This window comes from Vicugna pacos, chromosome 10 (genome assembly GCF_048564905.1).
Source record: "Vicugna pacos chromosome 10, VicPac4, whole genome shotgun sequence".
Classification (NCBI taxonomy): Eukaryota; Metazoa; Chordata; class Mammalia; order Artiodactyla; family Camelidae; genus Vicugna; species Vicugna pacos.
This window is the reverse complement of record NC_132996.1, coordinates 41737746-41760425: the sequence shown is the minus strand read 5'-3', so window position 1 is coordinate 41760425 and position 22680 is coordinate 41737746. Positions and strand designations below refer to the sequence as shown.

The window sequence follows — 22680 nt, the reverse complement described above, 5'->3', positions numbered from 1 at the left end:
AAGAGAAGACCCTATTGTATTTCTTTCTCGTCCTTTCCACCTGCAGTTTTGAAAGCCCAGGAGTGCAGATGGATGTGAGGAAATGCAGACCACATTCTCATCATCCACTTCAATTAATCCTTTCACCTTCTACCTCTCTCTGCCGTTGAGGCCATGGTTAACCAAAAGCGTGTTTAAACCCTTCAGAAGACAAGCGGAAAAGACAATGGTTTCTGAAAAGACAGAATTAGAAATAGGTTTGCTACTGATGTCATTAGAAGACAGGGCGAAGTTCAACTTGGAACCCACTTAATGAAGCTGGAATGAATAAGCTCCAGGGTACAGAGCATGAGTAGAAGTGTCAGGGACTCAGCTAGAATGAGACATCCAACACAGTGATGTCTAAACTGCCTTCACAGCTAAGCAGCCACTCTACACTGCCAAAGAACCTACAAGTTTGAATGTATTACACTAGCCATCTAGACCTTTAGATTCATTCTCTCCCATTATTTAAGTCTCTACAGCTTGGCAGCAGCAAAAGCTTTTTTTCATTCAGTAGCCAGAGGTCATGTTACGTTTTATTATTATTGTTGTTGTTGTTGTTGTTGTTGTTTTAACCAGCACAGCTATTCATCATCTGCTGGCTACTGGGTACTGCTCTACCTTAGAGGTTATCAAGCTACCAGGGCCTCCCTGGCCAAGGCAGCCTGCACCCCCTAAAGGCTGTCCACTGTCACATGTCTGGAGTAGAGGACACTGAAGGAAAGAAACAATACATGGTGAAGAGAACAAGATGCCAACGTCCCTTAGATCCAAAAAGGCACATTCAGCATCTACTCCAGCAAGGAGGGAAGTAAGTGAGAAAAAAAAAATGCTGGACATACAGGGTAAGTAGTCTTTATTCACCAGCACCACACTATACCGTCAACCTATCTATCCATTGAGATAATTGCAAGCCCCTCGTGGTCTACTGACAGAAGCAGCCCTGTGACTATAGCAAGCTGGGTTGCTCTCCAGGGTCCTTAAGGCAAAAAAAAGAAAGACAACACGTGCCCTAACTAAGCACTGTGATGAAATAGAATCAGAGAGAGGGGCCCCAGCAGAGCAGAGGTGGAAGACCTAGAAAATATCTAGTCCCAGCCCTTCACTGCACACCTAGGGAGCTAAGGCCCAGAGGCAGTAGACGAATTTCCCAGGGTCATACAAATTTCACAATTTCTTTCAGCTCAAGTTTTCAGTCCAGACCATTTTTGTGCTAAAAAAAAAAACCAGATATTCAAAGCAGAGAAGTAGTATGTATCTTGTTTAGAAGATCTAGGAATTTTTAACACATTCGTTTCCTAATCCTTCACCTGGATTGGCATCTCCTCCTGAAAGCTGTGATAATTTTGGCTCATCAGTTGAGGAGGGGGAAGTAAATCTTTGACCCTCCTCTCTCACAGAAGCAAAAAAGGAAAGAAGCCATGCCACATTTCTCGAAGCCCTGCCAGGATCAACAAAAGATCTTATTATATTGCAGGGGATGTTTCCTTCCCCATTCAGCCTCAGATACATATTTTCAAAGAGACTCTGCAATTGCATATTTTTACAGGGACTCAATGTAAAAACCATGCACCATTGTGTTGCACTACCAACCATGGAACTAAAAAACTATTGGACAACCATGCCTGGGACTGGACAGTCAGAATAACTTCAGGGACATGACTGACCTCAAATCCTACACTGCACCATGGATCCACATTACACACTAGGTCCTGACCCATGGGATTAAAGGTGAAAGTTTGACTCAATGGTATTTACTTCCAATGTTGATACTTCAACATCTTTTCTACATGATGGTCTATGTTTATAGTATTTCATGATGCTGTATGTTCATATAGTTGCTTGAAATTTTCTGAGCATTTTGCACACACTCTTATTCTATTCCTACACCAACCATACTCCCATTTTACAGATGCAAGCACAATTTCTGGCAAAGGGAGAGAAGAAGGATGGGAGTACAAGAGGAAACTTCAAAGAATCTAAGACATAGATTTCCTGATTTTACACTCCTGCATCATTGCATGTAAGTCATATTTTGTAAATGGCAAGACCAAGACAAAGGTCCAGCATTCATTTTAAGTGTAGGTTAAACCACAGAGCCCATATGCCTAGTCATGTGCAGAATAGCTCTTCTCGCCCTGTCCTCCTCTCTCTCACATGCCCTTCACTGTCTTTTCCTTCAGGCTCCCTCAGTGCCAACTTGACAACACACTCACCCATACACATTATTCACTCACTGGCACTGTGATTGGCTTTGTAATGCTTACAAGATAAACCTCATTCCAAGCCCAATTCTCACGTGACTGGTATGGAACCAGATCTCACAGTGGCAAAACTGTAAAGCTGCAGATATTGTCATGTATTTTCACCTGGGATGGTAAGAAATTGAGACGCTACTCCTCGTCCCTAGGAGCTCTCTCTCCTGTGATCTCCCAGACCTGATTTCCTCTACCAAGAATTCAGCAACCCAGTATGTACTGCCTTACAACATCCCTTGTAATATTACCTAAATTTACACATAGGTGTGTCCTATCTTCCCAGCTTGCTTGTCATCTCTTCCTGGACAGAGGATCTGGTGCTGCTGCTGGGGTAGCTCTAGGACATGAAGCACATGCTGGCTTCTCAATTTTAATTTTTTTTAGTTGAAGTTAGTCGATTTACAATGTTGTGTTAATGTCTGGTGTACAGCACAGTGATCCAGTTATATATATATTATAATAATTATATACATATATTATATATATATTCCTTTCTTATTCTTTTTCTATTACAAGGTATTGAATATAGTTCCTGTGCTATACAACAGAACGTTGTTGATTTTATACACATAGTAGGTAATATCTACAAATCCTGAACTCTCAATTTATCCTTCCACCCCCCATCTCCCCCTGGTAACCATACATCGGTTTTCTATGAGTCTGTTTTGTAAATAAGTTCATTTATGTCCTATTTTTAGATTCCACGTAAGTGCCATCATCAGTATTTTTCTTTCTCTTTCTGGCACACTACACTTAATGTGACAATCTTCAGGTCTATCATGTTGCTGCAAATGGCATTATTTTATTCTTTTATATGGCTGAGTAGTATTCCACTGTATGTCTATACCACATCTTTATCCATTCATCTGTCAGTGGACATTTAGGTTGCTTCCATGTCTTGGCTCCTGTAAATAGTGCTGCTATGGACACTGGGGTGCACGGATCTTTTCAAATTAGAGTCTCCTCCAGATACATGCCCAGGAGTGAGATTGCTGGATCATATGATAAGTCCATTTTTAGGTTTTTGAGGAATTTCCATAGTGTTTTCCAAAATGGCTGCACCAAACTACATTCTCACCAACAGCATAGGGTTCCCTTTTCTCCACAGCCTCTGCAGCATTTATCATTTGTGGACTTTTTAACGCTGGTCACTCTGATTGATGTGAGAGGATACCTGTAGTTTTGATTTGCATTTCTGAGATCAATTTTAATGTAATGACAAGTTGTATGCATGTGTTTCTGTTTGTAAAGTGAATAATATGTCAATAGGGGAACCAGGAGGTTGAGAACCTTGGCCTGGCTCCTTTAGAAGCTGTGGCCTTTGATAGTCATCTCTTCATTTCCCCTCCTTACTCTAGGACAAATGATTGTATAAAAATCAATATGGTACATTACACATGTGGCTTAACTACCTTAAAGAATATGAAGTTTAATAAGATGATGCTTGTAATTACTTCAGGAGCTCTCTAGAAGGATGCCCCTATCACCATATTTCATTTTGAAGAATCTAAGAGATATAAACAGATGCTCATATCCTGAAGTTACTCTGAAATATTTCAACAGAAACCTTGAGTTACTGACTTCTTCAGTGATTTATAGTAAGTTTATTTTTCTGGTTCTGCACGCTCTCCAAAATCAGTTGGATGGAAAAATTGAATGGGCTATGCAGTGAATAAAGAGCATGCATTAAAAGTAAGATCTAAATGTGTTTACTATCTAGACCATAATCGAGTCGACTCTGCCAGAGTGACAACTGGGCTGCAGACGTGTGTGCACACACACTGCATACCTGTGCAAGTGTGAGCAGATGAGGCCAGAGTTCAGAGTTCTGTTGCAATGTGACTGTGTAAGACAAATTTTTCCAGCAGTGAGGCAAGAGGGGGTTGGATGAGACTGTGGAGACCTGTATGTTGCAGAAACCGGATGCATGTCCCATTTGAATGGAAAACATTCTTGAGTCCATCCCTCCACTGTCAATTCAAGACCAAGATGCTGGGAGTGACTACTTTCAGTTCTCTCCACTGCACAGCTGCTACTATGAGTTGTCAAAGCCTCCTGCTCACAGGGCTTCCATCCAAGCCCTGGACTTTTCTGATATCGAAGGACTGGGGCTCATCACTGTGGGGGACCCTGGTGGCTTCAGAATTTAAAATGACTGAATGAATAAGCCCTGAACGTCCTGATGGCAAGAACTCCTATTTCTTTCCATCCCCACAGCCTGGCAGAGATCACCTGTCCAATACTTTCATTGGATGGATTGACTGAAAACTAAAAGTCACTAAATAAGGAGAAGAAAATCCCTTTTGTGGGGAAAGAACACTATGCACTGAATCCTAGACGTCAGCGGATTGTGGGTTTTGAGTAAACAGGGACAGGCCGCAGGGTGAGTGGAGAATGGAGCTGGAGAATTCAAGGAAGGTTAGTTCAGGCCTCGTTCTCGGCTTTGTTGGCAACTATTAATACAAAGGCAGCTAAAGGAAAACCTAAGGCAGCGGAGGTAATCAGGGTGGCCACCCAACGGAGTGGTTCCTTTTAGGTTTCTGGCTTGAGGTAATCTGCTACCTGCACTCCGGGGTTTCTCACTAGGCCCAGCTGAACAGCTGAAGCAGGGAGAAAAGTGTGTCCCAGGAGCCAGCAGACAGTGTTCAACAACCCACTAAAGCAGCAGTCGCTTTTCCTGTGATCATTTGTGTAACTGGGTCTGAAAGGGCTCTGTTTCTCAGTTCTGAAAAAGGTAGAAAATCCTGCCACATTACAGTTCCTCGGAGCAATGGTATTGCCCGAGAAATCCCCGCTTCCTGATTTCAAATATTTTTATGGTTCCTGAACCTTCTGCAGCATCTCTCTCCTGGGAAGCCTCCCTGGCATGGTTGTGACCTCGCCTTGGGAAGGACATGAATTTCAGAGGTGCTGAGAAGGCAGGGGAAGACAAAGATTTGGGAGTTGGATTCTGGGTCAAAGTTTGGGCTCTGTGTTTTTTACGTTACATGACTGAGGTTGAGTTACTTACCTTCTCAGAGCCTTTCTAATTCCAGATCTGTAAAATGAGTCTAATGAAACCGCCCCACACGGCTGTGCTAGGAACTGTCAAGCCTAGCACATCACCCGGCCTGTGGTGGACACTCAGCAATGTTAAGCCCCTTCCTTTACACCAATGCAATGTTCCGCTAGTAAGACTGCCAAGTCTCACCGAATGATTCCAAAGATCAGCAACCTAAGACATGTGGGAGGAAAACACTAGAGAAGAACATACTGCTCACACTGAGTCGGGCTCTTGCCTTCCCCTCCTGTTCCAACAGTCCCCACTGTTGGGCTGAATAGCCTAGTGGTTAGAGCAGGCAGTCAGGAGTCAGTCTTGGGTCCAAATCCTGGCACTGCCACTTATCAACAGCAGGATTGCAGAGACCAAAGGTAACTTCAGTTCCATCATTTTAAAATGAGAAAAACAACAGCATGCGTGATGAATTAATCTACGTAAAGCACTGAGTGCTGGCACTAGCACAGCCAACAGCCAATAAATGTTATCTACCTCATCACCATTTATCATCCATCCAGCAGAACTCTAGTGGGTGACGGGCTGAGAAAAAAATAAGATAACACAACTTTAAGGGTAAAAGAGGTCAAAAAGAACCTTGGTGGTATGAAATGCATAGCTTAGAGAATAAAAATCAGCCTTTCTGAAATCCACTGCCTGTGAGGGTCGCCTAGCTAGAGAAGTAGTAGACCGGCATCTTGATAAATGGCCCGGGGCTTAGCCATTCTAAAATCAGCCGGTGCCGGCTGGGAAGAAACTTGTGAAGGAGCTAAGGCTGCTTTGTGCACTAGACACTAACCTCGCCTTCAACTTTTCCTCCTCCTCACTGGGGCTCTACTTCAGGTACTTGGTTTCCCAGGGTCCCTCATTTATTCACTGTAGCCCAGCTGGTCCTCCAGCCTCCCCACCACCACCACTATCTAAATCAGTGATTTTGAAACACCAGTCCATGCACCAAAGCTGGACTGCCTATGTAAGAACTACACCAAATATTTACACAATCGAATACTACTCAGCCATAAAAAATAGTAAAATAATATCATTTGTTGCAACATGGATGGACATGGAGATGGTCATTCTAAGTGAAGTAAGCCAGAAAGAGAATGAAAAATACCGTATGATATCACTTGTATGTGGAATCTAAAAACAAAACATGAACTTACTTACAAAACAGAAACAGACTCCCAGACAAACTTATGGTTACTGGAGGGGAAAGGAGATGGGAAGGGATAAATTGAGAATTCGAGATTTGCAAATACTAACTACTATATATAAAACGGATAAATAAGTTTCTACTGTACAGCACAGGGAACTATATTCAGTATCTTGTAGTAACCTATAATGAAAAAGAATATGAAAACAAATATGTATGTATAGGTATGACTGAACTATTGTGCTGTACACCAGAAACTGACACAACATTGTAAAATGACTGTATTTCAATAAAAAAGAAAGAACAACAACAAAAGAACTACACTGAGAGCTTATGAAGAATACAGCTGCTCGGGTTCACCCACCAGGTCAGAGACGGCCTTTGGTTACCATTCTGTTTTGTTTTTTAAATAGATTCCTCAATAATTCTTCAGTGTAGTCAGGTTTGGGAGCTCTGTTTCTAGACTTTCCCTACATCAAAATCCAAATTTACCTCTCGTATGGCCCAGTGGTTGCGGACCTCTCTTTCCCTGATCTATCTAAAAAACTCCCTTGCGTTGGGTCCATGAATCATTAACTGGTGACAACTTTGTTTTCCCCTCAAGAGCTTACATAAAGGATAACATTATGCCATGAACTAAAGTATGAAAAATGCCAAGAGAAAGGAAGGAAACCTTAGAATCCCTCCACTCCATTCTTTATAAATGAGGCTGACCCTCAAGCATACATACTTTGGGTTCCAGCTCTCCCATTCTCTCCCTACTTGGTAAATAAGCCGGAAGTACATACAGATAATCAAAGTTTGGAGACAAAGAAGCACCACAGATGTGCAGAATCAACAGTAATAACAGTAACCACCACCACCCACCCTGCACTGAGTCCCCACGGCCAAGCACCACCCAAAGCACTTTATGTAAATGATCTTATGTAACATTCTCATCTATGGGTATGTATTAATATTACTATGCCCAGTCCACAAATTTAAAAACTGAGGTGCAAAGAAATTAACTTGCCCAAATTTACACAGCTAACAACTATTTCATGGGGACCAGAGAATTTGTGATGGCAGGGGATGTTCAGTTAGCAGAGACACACCCTATTCTCTTTTCCCTTGTCTCTAGAGAGAAGAATATTGGAAAAGAGGCTTTTGATAAGAGGAAGCAAAAAAAACATACAGCAATAAACAGCAGTGTCTCCAAGACTTTTCAGTTGGGAATTACTAAACTAAGGCTTTGAGGCTTCTTTCTGACCTGTGCGTAGGACATGCAGGACCATTCTGCTCTCCCATTTGGGCAGCATATGGGTAGTGAGCGGTGGGGAACAAAAGTGCTACCTGACAGGCCACTTTAGTTGCAGACAATTGAGAGCGCCTATGAACTCTTGAAGGCAGAAGCGGAGATGGTGGCTGAGGGCTGGCTTTGTCCCGGATGCCCAGCCCAGGACTGCAAGGTAAAAAGGAGCCTGTAGTTCCTATGGAAACTTTGCCCAGGCACACACATTAAACCTGGTTGAAGCCACAACTTTTCAGAAAATCCCGAAAGCATCTTAAATAGATGACATCAAAGTAGACCAAGACTCACTTCAAGATGGCAGAATTTTCCTTAAGCCTGACACCAATTTCTTTTCTTTGCCCTTCCAGGTCCTCTTCTCAAAGAGACTGCAGAGCTGGAGTGGCCAGCACATTTAAGTATCTCTTCATCAGAAATGTAGCCTGGAGCTGATTGACCTTAGATTATGCTTTGCCCTACTGGGTGTTGGAAGGGAGGCTGTCCCCAACATGCCTGTTCTTTACCCTGGGTCCCAGAGAACAAGTCCTGTGGCTGAACAATCATTTCAATTTTGACAGTATCATTAATGAGAACCAACAATTCATGGGTATCTTTCTATGCAAAAAATTCTCTATAATAGGTCTCAGATCGTTAACCATAAGGACTTTCAGTGGGTTCTGGAGAAAACAAAACATTCCCCTTGACCACCATTATCAAGCTGTCCAACCACAAGTAACCCAGTAGAGACCAACAGTGCCTTTTCTTCAGGCTGGCAGTAAACCTCCCCCCAGTGACAGACATGAGAGACAGTATCTCCTTCCTACCCCAACCCACAAACTCCGTGAAACCCCCCCGACTTCACAAGTAGTCCTGCCATCTTCTGACAGGCAGGAAGGCTCATTCCTCTGCAGAGAATAAATGGCATCAATTCCAAAAGATCCAAAGAACAGCCTCTTTAAGAGGTTTCCCTTTGGAAAAAATATTTAAGCAAAGCTGTGCTTGATGAAGTGAAATAGAATTAGCCGCTCTGGTAGCACAGGCTTCTCAGATTCATTCTAAGGTAGACTGGCTCATTCGCTTCCAAGTGGAACGAACCCAACAACAATATATCACAATTAACTGTGATCACAGCTCCATGGAATTCCAGCCGGTGCCTGGAGTACACTGAGGTGCACTTAATATTCCCCAATCTGTAATCAACCTTTCGCAAATTTTTTCCTAATCACTGGATATGGTTTCATTTTAATGAACTGTTTTCTTAGCATATCACAGCTGGTCATTTCAGCACGCCTAATGGCCCTTTCGGTAGGGTAAATTACGATTCGGGTCCCTTGGTTTTTTGTTTCCCAGCAAGGCTCGAAGGGGGTTGGTTTTTTTCTCTTCCCCACGGCTCGATTTCAAGGACAGAATCACAAAAGATCAAAGGCAAACACATACCTGTTGCAGTCGACATGGAGCAGGAGGTGAGAAGCACTGACCGACAGTGCAACCTTGTGCCACTGCCCGTCGGCCATCCGGTAGGGAAGTGCCTCGGTCCTGGGCTTCCCGCTGTGCATGTAGTGATAGCGAATCTCATCCCTCAGACCACTGCTCTCCAGTTCGAAATAGCTGTACGTGAAGTAACAGAAGTTTGTTTTGTTTCACTCTTGGATTTCACGTTCATCATCAATCCTCATTACTTACTACCAGGTCTCTCAGAATCTAAACTTAGCTAAACATGACACAAAGAACCACAACCCCAAATCAATCGTACGCTATGGAACCCAATTCCCCTATTGTCAGAGCCTTCATGGTAGAGCCTGAGCCCCCGAAATGGCAATGGATTCACTGCTGTGAGGTGACAGGCCAATTAGCAAAGCTTGGTGCTGGGTCCCATAAGTACTTAAAAGTATAGCTCAGAGCCTTCTTTTCTATTGTCTAAAAAAAGGCCATTCATGTGGAATGGATTTATTGATGCTTCTTTTTATTATTGCCATTTTTACCTTTTCAAAAATTAAAGGGTGGAGGATATAGAGCTCAGTGGTAGAACACGTGCTTGGAATGCACGAAGTCCTGGGTTTAATCCTCAGTGCCTCCATAAAGGGGAAAAAGAAATGAAAGGAAAATGGAAGTCATGGTAAACGCTGGGGATTGAAATAAACTGTCAGGGAAGAGATTAGTAAGATTTTTGGTTTTTTTTTCCTTTGATTTTTTACTTCCTCCTGGACAAAAAGGTGTAAGTGGACAAGTCCTAGGTAATGAGGAGGGGAGGAAAGTTTGAAGCTACTCACATATGTAGCCATATTTCAAATTTTCATGGAATGAAACATGCAACTGGGTTTTTCTTTCTCCAGATGGTTATCGTTATCTTCCAGATCAATGAGGAACTCTCAGCACAACCACTGCAGTCTACACTTCAGTCATAAAAGGCAGCAGGCAGCTTTGGGGCTCCCCTCAGTCACACCAGGGCTGACACTCTCACAGGTGGGCAGACCTACGTAGACGCCTATGCTTCCCTTCTGAAATGTGTCAACATGGTCACCATCAGCACGGCCCAATCTCACTGCCAGGCATTTGACATATGCTATCTAATTTATCCCCCACAAAAACCTCTAAGACTGATATTATCCCTTTTTAAACATGAAGAAAACCTCAGTCTGGAATTAAATAACACACCCAAGACAGGATTTAAACTCGGGTCTAGACTTAACAGCCTATGTGGCCTTTCTACCAGTTTGGTGCCTCAACTAGCACCATCTCCCAGCAAGTCATTCACACAGTCTGCTCAAGAACTACCCGCCCATACAGGTAACCAAGTTCCATCCCAAGATTTGTATGAATCTACTCCTCCTCTTTTTATCCATTGAGTTGGCCTAACCCCACCAGCCCAAGCGTCCTTAATCTAGGACATATAATGCCTCTTTCATGAGGACTGAGATAAATATATCAGACTCAGCCTCTGCTATGCATGACTTCCAAATCTCCCACCACACGTGAGAACAAATGCATGTTTCTTGCTCATCTTTCACAGGGATCTTCCCAAGAGAGCACTGCAGGGGAAGCAAAGTCAAGACCAGCCTCTGACCCATCTTATTTGCGCTAGACAAAGAATCACGCCCAAAATTATAAATTCAAAAAGTTACTTACACTGATGTATCTGGCTCCTGGACCCAGCTACCCACTTATTAGTAATAGTAAATGTAACACATATTTTGTAAGACTGCAAAGGAGAAAAATCCCTTAAATAAGAAGGCATTCATTTTAAGAGAATTCTCCCATTTTTTCCTAACAGCTAGAACACTGGAAGAATCAAACAATCAGAACTTAAAAGCTCAGAAAGACCTTAGAGATTATCTAATCATTCATTAATTTATTCAATGTGTCATTACTGAACACACAGTAAAAGACTAAAATGGGATTTCAAATACAGACCCTGTTCTCAAGATGCTTTCAGAGTAGCAGAAAAGGAAAATATCTGCCCCTCCCCTACAAAAAGCTTGAAACTGGTCTAAGAGAAACAACTGGGAGGCAAGGGGATCTCTCATGAGTGACTGCCATGTGCTAGAAATGGTCCAAGTGCTTTCATAAACATCTCATTTCATTTCTTCAAGGTAAATACTACCACTGTTTTACAGTTGCGTTCACATGTGATCAGACATAGAAAGCACCTTGCCTAAGACCACACAGCTCCTGTATGGAAAAGCATGATTTGATATTTGAGAATTTACCAAGATTAACACATCTGAGAACCCTCTCAATCACTATACTTTGACTAATACAGGCTACTGCTGGAGAAGGGACATGAACTTGAAAGGACCTCAATCAATGACAATCAAAAATATTCAGAGATAACTTGAATCATAAGAAGGGGGGGGAGGCATATACATTTAACCAAATTTACTGATTATTCCAGGGTTATGACCTCAATGAGCAAGTGCACAACATACCATAAACAGATCTTCTACAGATCACTTTACAGCGCGTTGGAGTAAGTGGTCACCTCGAAGCAACCACAAATACACAACTGTAAGAAAAGAAATCTGCCCTAATGTTAGGTAAAGGGATACCTGTGTCATGGACTAAAGTTTCTGACAGTATCAGGCACATATACCAGAAATTCTGTATCTCAAACAAGTTGGATGAAAGTCAAGGTATTATTTTTTTAAGTTAGGTAACTGCAGAAGTGACCCTAGAGAGAGAAAAATAAGGGAGAAAAAAAATAGGGAGAAAAATAAGACAGTACCTCCAGGCAGACAGATGGGAGGCTTAGTCCTGAAGACAGCTCGGAGGAGGTGGTCCCTTGGCCTGAAGGCGTTTAACTGTAGCCTGGAGGGAAGACTCACGATTTGCAGTAGCATCTCATTACTCAAAGTATGGTCCACCAACCCGCAGCATCTGTACAAGTGCAGAATATGGGGCCCAACCAAGGCCTACCTGAACCGGAATCTGCATTTTAATAAGACCCACAGATGATTCATGTGCACAAAGAAGCTGAAGAAATGCTGGAGGAGAGTACACCACGTGTGGCTTTACTTCCTGGCCAAGGTCATGGTGAGGAAGCAGAAATCTGATACTAGGAGTAAGTGAGGAACAGCCACGTGGGGCCTGCAGGGAAAAGAAGTGCACCGGGAGTGGTGGTAAGCCCATGTCTGTGAGCTCTCTGCCCTGACCAGTCCTCTCCCTTCAGGCCTCAAGTGCTTTAGGGTCTTCCTGGGACTTTGTGGGAGGGGGCATGTGTGGGTAATAAAGTCACCAGCCAGACTGTGTGAGCAGCATTTCTGGCCTCAGCCAAATGTGCTGTTCCAATGAACAGTCTGGCTCCCAGAAAAGCCTGTTCCTACTGCCAATGTTCGAAAACAACAATGATATTCACTACAAAGTTTTCTCTTTCAGACCAAGCATCCACAGTTATTTCCTTTACACACGTGTCCCCCCCACCTAGACTATGACACCTTCCTGGTCAAGGACTCTGCCTTTCCAGATCCTTTCCCAAGTTGGACACTGTGCTCTAGGTATGGAAAAATGAATCTGTTTCCCCGTGAAATACAGCATCCAGGAATAAAGATGGCTCCCCTGGGCTGAGCACAACTATGAGTGCATCCTGATGCCTGCACCACTTCCAAACGTCTAACTCTGCAAGTCCTTCGACACAAAACGCTGCAAGGGTAAATCTCTCCCACCCTGTACTTACAAAGCTCAACTTTTTTTAAACCTACACCCATACTTAAGTGCTACACAGACGCTATCCGTAATTAACGTAATTCTCCAAAGCCCACACTTGGGTATTAGAAACAATCAGTCACCACAAACGGAAGTCAGATTTCACAAGACTACCTGAATCCTATGCTATACTGGGAAATAAAACCCAGGAACAATTCCAAATAGCATGGGGAGACCAAGATCAACCAAGTTATTTTTATTCAAATGTTTGTCGTTTTCCTAAAAACTTATACCAAGGAATCCATTTTTTGAGAACACAGACAGATAGGTAGTATAGCCATATGCAAAGTGTTAACATGGTTATTACCAGGTGAATGTGCTTCTTCCATATTTTAGGTTGAGAAAAGCAAAAGTTAATTTTAAATGGTATCCAGGACTGATTCATTGGTCAAAGACAGAAGTTTTCAAGGAGAGCTCTCTTTTCCAGCAATTCCAACAGGACATATACTGAGTATCTGGAGAAACCTCTCACACCCCGAGGAGCTCCAGCGCTAGGGTAGCACCTGCTTATGTTCCAGCAGTGGCCTCTCTGGGCCCCTGAAGAAACAGTCGCCTCCCAGAAGTCTGGGTGGGGAGGTCAAGGCCAAATGGATTTGGGAAACAAGGCCGCTCCTACCCAATGTGTGTCCCGGGCAGGATTATCGGGACAGGGAAAAAGCCAGGCAGGCCCCTAGCTCCTTTCTGTAAGGGGAAACAAACCACCATGGGCAGAGGAAGCACGTGGGTAAACCAGTCCTCCAAATCCTGAAAAACACCAAAGATGTTTAAAAAAAAAAAATCAGTTTTCTAGCATAGTGCCTAGAATTCTGTAGGACCTCAGGAAGGATTAATTCTACTTTTAACAACATAGTTAATCCTTGTTCAGTAACAGCCTGTACTTACGGTGCTTACTGCCAGGGGATAACTGCAGGCCTTTCCATTTCGTATCAAAATAATCCCTGCCAAACCCCATGAGATACCTACTGGTGGTTCACTTTCACAGACACTCCCACAGCACTATGTGCCAGGCACTAGTCTGTAAATATTTACTCGTGGAATTGTCACTGCAGCCTTCAATATTCCCAGCAATCACCATCCCCGTTTTTCAGGAGATGGAACCAAGACACAGAGAGATTAAGTAACTTTCCCAAGGCTACACAGCTAGGTCAGAGCAGAACCAGGATTCCAACAAGAATAGTCTGGCTCCAGATTCCCGCTTTATGCAGCATACCGAGTCCATACTACCACTGCCTTATTTTACAGAAAAGAAATTTAAGGTTTGGTGCTCAAACAGCTATAGGTGATAGAACTATGACTTCAGCTTAGAATCTGGCAGACACCACGGGGATGTTCCCACGGGCAACATCCCATTACCTTCTCCCATGGAAGATGGTTCAAATATATTACCACTAATGCTGCCAATCATCTTAAATGATAGTTATTAAATTCATGTTGTGAGCATGAAAACTGGGGCTCTAACTGATAAAATGCCTTGCCCAAAGTCACATAACTCCTAAGATTGAAATCTAGATCTGCTGAAATCCAGAATCCATGTTCTTTCCACCACACTGTACTTACTCCCCTCCAGATACAGTGGTATGGCCACACCTGGGTCAGAGGGCAAGAGAGTTCAGGTGAATTCAGGGAGCCCCCATCCCTAGTCCACACGATGCCCTGTGCTACCATGGCATCCCCCTGTCGACTCAAGTACAAGCCCCAATTCGTCATGTCGTGATAAAACCACCACCACGGAGAGAAATGCTATAGCCATTCATGTAGGAGCTCTTTCCCCTCTCCCAACCCTTTGCTCCCACTGCTGGGGTAATGAAGAGAAGCCAAAACCACCAGGAAGGTATGCTGTGTCCTACCTCAGGCCACGGGTCACAAGGACTACGTGGACTGAAAAGAAGCAAGGGCACCATTTTTAACTTAATAGCAGCACAAAGAAGACTGGCCTAAGGATACGGAGACCTGATTTCAACCTTAAATCTGCTAGAGACAAACCATGTCATCTTTGGCAAATGTGTCCCTGCCTCTCTGTGCCTCAGTTTCTCCTGTCTGTTAAATAATGTCATTAACTCTGATCCATGGGCCCTAGGAGTCCTTGCAAGGGACTCAGGGTCTATGGCAGAGGAAAAGGATGAGGATGCAACCTCTTAACCAGAGCAGCTTCACTCTTATCTGTTACATAAATTGGAACTTCCCCTAAGATTTCATTTGGATGAAAGTAATGCATGCCCCAAAACAGTCTTAAATCAATAAACCAGATAATCTTTAATACTCTCAGGTCTCAATTCCTGCCATTCATAAACTACTTTGCAAACTGATAAACTATTCGGAAACTGAAGAGCTGGTCAGTTTGTTTCATTCTACCCTTGACATTTCTGGCAATGTTGGGGATAAGGATCCTCCTGGATCCTTAACAGCCTGGAGGAGAGAGGAGGAGATGACAGATGTAGCAGACGTAACTAATATTCACACCACACCCTTCTCCCTGGGCTGTGTTTCCCAGTGCCCTCTTGACTCGGGGGCTGGGGGGGAGCATATAATCCACTGTCACCAACGAAACCTGAGCCAAGGTGATGTGTATGACCAAGGTGAGGCAGTTCAGAGAGGGATGCTTCATCCACACCAGCGGCAGAGGCGCTGACAGAGCGCTTAATGGGTGGTGGTGTCTTTAGACGGAATAAGCCTGGGTCCTCAAATAACTGCACTGAACAGGGACACCACTCCTCACACAGACTAATACTACGCTCAGACTGAACAAAAATAAAACTTTACTGATAACATTCCGAGATTTAGAGGTTATTCGACTACCTTGACTCATTAATAAGAAGTACAGGAGCACGAAATGAGGAAAGACAAAAAACCAAGAAGTAACCATGGACACGAAGCCATTGCTAGACTGTGAACAGCGATGGCAGGAGGCATGAAGACAGTCATCTTCAGTCCTGTCTGTGCCAGATCACCTGCACCATATGGCCTAATATTCTGCTTGGCAAACTGTATTTTCCAAAAATACCCACGATGACATCGCCCATCTCATGTGCTCTTCTACAGTGTGACTTTGACATGCTTCCAATTGAAGACAGGGCTCTATAGCCCCTCCCCTTGAATGTAGGTGGGCTTGTCAGTGCTCTAAGGGCAAAAGTGATGCTTGGTGACTTCCACGGCTGGACTATAAAACATGATGCAGTTTCTATCTTTCTTGCCAGACCTCTTGAGCTTGAAGACCTGAGTCATTGCGAAAGAAGTCTGACCACCTGAGGCCATCATGCTTTAAGGAAGCCCAGACCACATTGGGGAGATTACAGAGAGGTACTTTGGTTAACACCTCCAACTACCAGATCCCACCCAACCACCAGGATAAACACCAGATATATCAAGTGGAAACACCTCCAGATGGCTTCCCCAGCTGTCCCTTCCTCCTAGCTGAAGGCAAAAACTTTGTGGAATAGAGACAAAGCCATCCTTCTCTGGACACTGTACAAATTCCTGACCCACAAAATCTGTAAGTTTAGGGATGATTTGTTACCAAAACTGGCAACTGGAACACTCTAACTTCAGGTACACAGGTTTTATGTTTTAAAATTGAAACTATCATTTAGGTATGTCCCTGCTAAATGCCTGGGGCCACTGGCCAGATGATCAAATCTCAAAGGGCCAATTTTCTGCTTACAGCCCCACAGACTTGTAACTATGCATCTTCTTCTAACACCAAAAATGGAATTCTGCCCAGAAAATGCAACTGAAATATCAATAAATCCTGTCTTTTAAAATGCACGGTTTTCACTAGCTATTTTAAGAAATAAATACTGAAAGACTACATTAGTATCTTTCTCACGAACCCCTTATTTTTCTTGCATCAAGTCCCAACATTTTGGCCTCAAATTTCACATTCAGTGAAACGGAAGTAGCCACCTCAGTGGTCCTTTTATAAATCAGGATCTGCTGTGGGTTCTAGTCCCAGAGTTCTCTTCCAGTTTACAGAGCTATCTGACATGTGGAAGGGAAGTCCTGATTTACCTGGACAAGCTGCCATTACTCCCAACTTCTGTCTCCTTTATTCAGAGCAACGTGTGTAGCAGAGAGAATAGAAACACCAACAAAAGAAGCGCCTAGCACTTGACAGGCGTCACAGTCCAGCCAATTTGTGCTCAATCCCTGCCTCTACCATGTAACCCCTGTGTGACTGAGGACAAGACGCATTTGTCTAAGCCTTCTTTTCTTCATCTAGTAGACAACATCTACCCCGCCACACATTTTTTAAGGAAAAAATGAACATGTGGAGTCATCTTTCCAAGTGCCTCGTATCCACCAGTGATTATGACTCCCCTTCCTTATTCCTTTCGGCACACATGGAAACGGAGAGCCCCAGAGAAGCGTAATGCTGACGAAAGAGTCCGCACCCTGCCTTCTGTAAGAACGTTTCTCTCTGCCTTCCCCTTCCCCTTGTTTAGACTTGACCTTGTGATTTTATTTGCGGTTTTAAACGTACGTATTAGTTCTGTACTCGATCCTCTTAGCAAACATCTAGCAGGAGATTCGTGGTGACAGCTATTACAAACTGCCTCCACCATTAAAAATAGAACATTCGCTGCTAAGTGAAATGTAAAAATAAGGTTCTTTCACATCTATTCTCAACAGTTTCACAACAGTCTTAAAAGCAAGGGAGTAAGTGTGCAATTCTTGCTGAAGTAAAAGCTGGCTTCTAACTTTCCCAGATACTGAGAACCAGGAAAGAAGACATGGAACTTTAGAAAGATAAAAATCTGTTAATATTTTTTTAATTTTTAATTGAGAGAAGAAACTTAAAAGCAACTGACTAGTTTGCTAGAACAAAAGGGAGAATGATTATTAGCATTTGACTGTCAAGACCTCCACATAATACAAATGTAAGTATTTATTAAGCACTCATGCCCAAGGCATGGAGCTTAGAATCACACAACTGTATCTTATCCAAGAGTAGCTTCTAGTTCCAGATCTCCAGGAACTCAAAATTAAGATGTTTATAAATATCAAGATGTAAGAAAGAGAAACCAAATAGTTGTCGCAATAGCCAACACACAGATAGTACTTTCTACACTTCTAAGATTTTTCTAAAGACTTTAAGAGGATTACTGTTATTTCCAAGCAAGAAATACAATCTTCAGCTTTATTTTTTCAATTTTCATGGTTCAAAAATTAACCTCTTTCAAGATACTCAATGAAAAATTTCCCTCCCATCCTACACTTCATCTTACCAGCACCAAATATCCCTCATAGGCAGCTGCTGCTAACAGATTCCTGTGCATCCTTCCAACGTTTATAAATTTTTAAATAGATTTTCAGAAAAACTGCAAAGATATCACAGAGTTCATATACACCTCATAGTCATTTTCTCCTATTAATGTCTTACATCCATAGAGTAGGTACATTTATCAGAATTAATGAGCCATATTGATACATTATTATTAACTAAAGTCAATACTTCAGCCGGATCGCCTTAGTTTTTACCTAATACCCTTTTTTCTGCTCCATGATCCCATCCAGGATGCTACGTTAGACTCAGCTGTCCTGTATCATTAGATGTCTTTTAGCTCTGACAATTCAGACTTGCCTTATGACTTTGAGGATTTTGAGAAGTACTGATGAGATATTTTGTAGAATTTCCTCCAGTTGGGATGTGCCTAATGTTTCTCTCATGCTTCGCCTTGGGTTTGGTTTTTAGAAGGCAAGCCACGAAGGTAAAGTATAATTCTCATAACATGTCAAAGATGTATACATACTATCAACAAGCCTCACTGCTACTGACGTTAATATTGCTGTTAACCTACCTGACTGAGGTAGTGTCTGTGGGGTTTCTCAATTGTAAAGTTAGTCCTCCCCCCCCCTCCCTTTCCATACTGCGTTCTTTGGAAGGAATTCCCTATGTGCAGTCCACGTATGAGTTGGGAGTTACGCCCCACCTTCTTGAGGCTGAAGTAGCTACATGCATTATTTGGAATTCTACTGCAAGAGAGGTCTATTCTCTCCATCTATTTATTCAATCATTTATTTCCAATAGTATGTATTCAAGAGTATCATTTTATACTTTGGATTATTATCCAGTATTAATTTATTTTGACCTTAATTTTTTCCAGCTTTGGAAATTTTCCGTTTCCAAATTTGGAAGCTTCCATTGGAAGTTTTTTTCAGTTACCTCCTATGTCCCTTTAACATATTCCCGTTATTTGTGGTTTCTTGATTTTATTTGTTTTGAGCTCTTCCTTAGTTTCTGGTACTACAAGATGCTCAAGGTGTATCTTATGTATTTTCTGGCCCAGTCCTAAAAATCAGCCATGTCTCCAAGGAGACCTGGTTATCTTTTTACTGGACAATGGTTTTAGAACCCAAAATCTGAGCTATTGGTGTGCTCATTGCTACTGGGGTATTGTTGCTTTTAGGCCCTCTATGCTTATAGAAGAAATTTATGTGGTAAAATACAGATGTATTTATATAATATAAATATATAAAATGTTTCTAGATCTGTATCCAAATTAACCTAAAAATCTTATACTGATGTCTTAAACTCTAATCCATCACCATGTGGGATCATTCTAGTCTCTTCCCCATACTTACCCGGAACCTCCCACAATCCACCATCCATTTAGTTGTTCACTTCTAATATACATGTGTAGTGATTTTAGAATTGTTAACTCATACCCTCATGTAAATAACTTAAACTAGAGTGAAATATCTGCATACAGCTCCTCTTGCCTCTACTCTTGCAGACTCCACTTGTTTCCAAAGTTACTAAGGTCAGTAATTTTTCCTCCAACTTCCTTTTTACTGAGGTTGTTCCACATATACATTTATAATACAGTAAGAATGTTAAGCCACATTCTGCATTCCATTCTGGGACCCCCTGATCTCTTACACAATATTTTTAAATATGCATACATCAAGGTTCACTCTTTGTACTATAAATTTCTGTGAGTTTTGAGAAATGCTCTACCATTAGAGTATCATACACAATACTTCCATTGCCTGAAAAAATACTGATCTTTACCTATTCAACCTTCAAATCCCTGGAAGTCACTAATCTGTTTATCACTTCTATATTTTTGCCTTTTCCAGGATGCCATGTAAATCAAATCATACAGTATGTAGTCTTTTCAGACTAGATTCCTTTACTGGGAATATTATATATGCATTTAAGATTAATTCATATCTTTGCATGACTTGATAGTTCATTCCTATTTTAGCACTGCAGAGTATCCCACTGTATAGGTGTACCACAGTTAAGTTATTCATTCACCTATTGAAGGATATTCTGGTTACATCTTCTTTTAGGTGATAATGAATAAAGCAGCTTAATAACATTTGTGTGCAGGTTTCTTTGTGAAAAAATAGGTTTTCAAATCAACTGGATAAGTACCTAGGAGTGTGACTGCTGGATTGCTGAACTGTATAGCAAGACTACGTTTACAACCTTTGTAAGATATTATCAAACTGTCTTCCAAAGTGGCTGTACTACATTGCATTCCTGTCAGCAATGAGAGTTCCCGTTGCTATACATCCTCATCAGCAATTGGTGTCGTCAGGTTTTTTTTCTTTTAAACATTCTAATCAGTGTGTAATGGCATCTTGTTTAACTTGGATTTCCCTAGTGACAAATTATGTTGAGCATTTTTTATATACTTATTTGTCATTTATATATCTTCTGCGATGAGGTATCTGTTCAGATATTTGGCTCATTTTTTAACTGGGTTGTTTACTTATGGTTCAGTTTTAAGAATTCTTCATATATTTTGGACACAAATCCTTTAACAGATGTTTTGCAACTATTTCTCCTATTCTTTGACTTATTTTTTCATTCCCTTAGTATGATATTTTGCAGAGCACAAGGGTTTTGTTTTAGTAAAGTTCAATTTACCAATTTTTTTCTTTCATAGATCATACACTTGATGCAGTATATAAAGACTCATCACCAAAACCAAGGTCATGTAAACTTTTTCTTCTGTTTTCCTCTGTAAGTTTTACAGTTTTGCATTTTACATTAAGGTCCATGATCCATTTTGAGTTAATTTTTGTGAAAGGGGTGGGTAAGGTCTTTGTCTTTTTTTTTTTTTTTTGCATAAGGACATCCACTTGTGTTAGCTTCATCAGATAAAGACTGTTCTGTCCACCTGTCTGAGGAAGAAATGTGTGGCGCTCCCAGAGAAAGAACAGGTGTAAGATGGGATTGAGGACGTGTGCAAAGCGGACAGCAAACAAAAGGGTAAACTGGGGACAGATTCATAGACCCAATCTATGACATCTAGCCCTTGTCCTATGCCCTAGTGGTTCTCAAACCACTTCCTATATAATAAATGGACAGGTGATGTTCACGGGCATGAAACACTCCCACAAGTGTCCATTTCTGGTACATTACCTGTAACTCTAGTCCTTTCTCTCTCCTCTCAGAAAGCACATCAAATCAGTGGCTCTCATGTACCCCTACCCCATTCTATTATGTCAGGGTACTTTTTAACATAAATGAATTACAAATTTTTATCTCCAATCTAGACCTGTCTTCTAAGCTATGCACTTATATAACCAACTGTCTACTCAACAACTTCACCTGGATCCTTCAAATTCAGTAAGCTCAAGACATAACTCCTGCTCCAGCAGAAAAGACAGACCTTAAAATAAGGAGAAAAAGTGAAGTGTCTAAGTTTAAAAAAAAATGGGCAGGGACCCTAGCACATGGGTTCTTGAAGGCCATGTTTAAGGTGAGAAGTCATTGATGTATTTTAAGCTTGAGAGTGGGGAATGGCTGACAGGATTAATGACTTCTCATTGATCTTGTGGATGTCCAGTTCCTTCTCTGCACAGCAACCTTCTTTCAAGTCTTTGATCATACCATGTTCCCTCCCTCCACAAGGTATTTGCACATTCTGCCCTTGTTATCTGGAACACTCTTACTCCCATTCTTTACCTAGTTAACTTCTACTCAACTTCTCCTCTCACCTTAAATGCCATCACCCCAAGAAAACCTCACTGATATGCACTCTCCACCAGGATTTTTCATGAGACTATTTTCCCTTCCTTCACAGTATTCACTTGTTTCTACTTATATCTTTTCCTCATTATTTCATTAAGATCTGTCTCTCCCATTGGACTTCAAGCTCTATAAACACACAGACTATGTATGTATTCATTCTTTATTGCATCTTCAGAGCCTGGGATAGAGTCTAGCATAGTATAAAGACTTAATATTTTTGAAATAAATTAATGAATATATGAGTAAGTCTCTGCTTTTTATTAACAGTAATAAGTTACATATGGCACATCTCAGAACTGACTGTGATATATCAAACTGCTTTGACATTGAAGTTGAGAATCACTGTTGTAGAAAATAAAAGTTCCTTGTCAAGGAGGTACTATACTAAAAGTACCATTTAAATGATAATACTGTTCATAGTAATTGCTAACATCAATCAAGTTCTTACCGCATACCAGCTTGATAAGTACTTTCTAGACACTATTTCAGTGAATTCTTAGAATAAACCTATAAATGAGGAAATACCATTATCTTCATTTAACAGGTGAAGAAATCAACTTACAGGACTGACTTGACCAAAGACACAAATCTAGGACAATGATGCCTAAAGGCAGACCCTCTCAGAACAAAGAACCATGAGAATCAACATGGACTCACTCACCTTTTCCATAAATGAAACCACCGCCTACCCGTAGGAGTCACTGGGAAAACAGACATCAGGGCAAAGAGTAGTACTGTGGGAGGCTAGCTGCTCTGGGCTGG

At 41.8% G+C, this 22680-nt stretch overlaps 1 protein-coding gene across 6 annotated transcripts in view; it reads right to left on the bottom strand.

Annotated features, from left to right (window-relative positions):
• NELL1 (neural EGFL like 1) overlaps positions 1-22680 on the bottom strand; it is a 745741-nt gene that overhangs the window by 626952 nt on the left and 96109 nt on the right. For all 6 annotated transcript variants that reach the window (XM_072969672.1, XM_072969674.1, XM_072969673.1 and 3 more), the window contains one exon: positions 9171-9341. In XM_072969672.1, coding sequence (XP_072825773.1) covers positions 9171-9341 — 171 coding nt within the window. The remainder of the gene's footprint in view (positions 1-9170; positions 9342-22680) is intronic.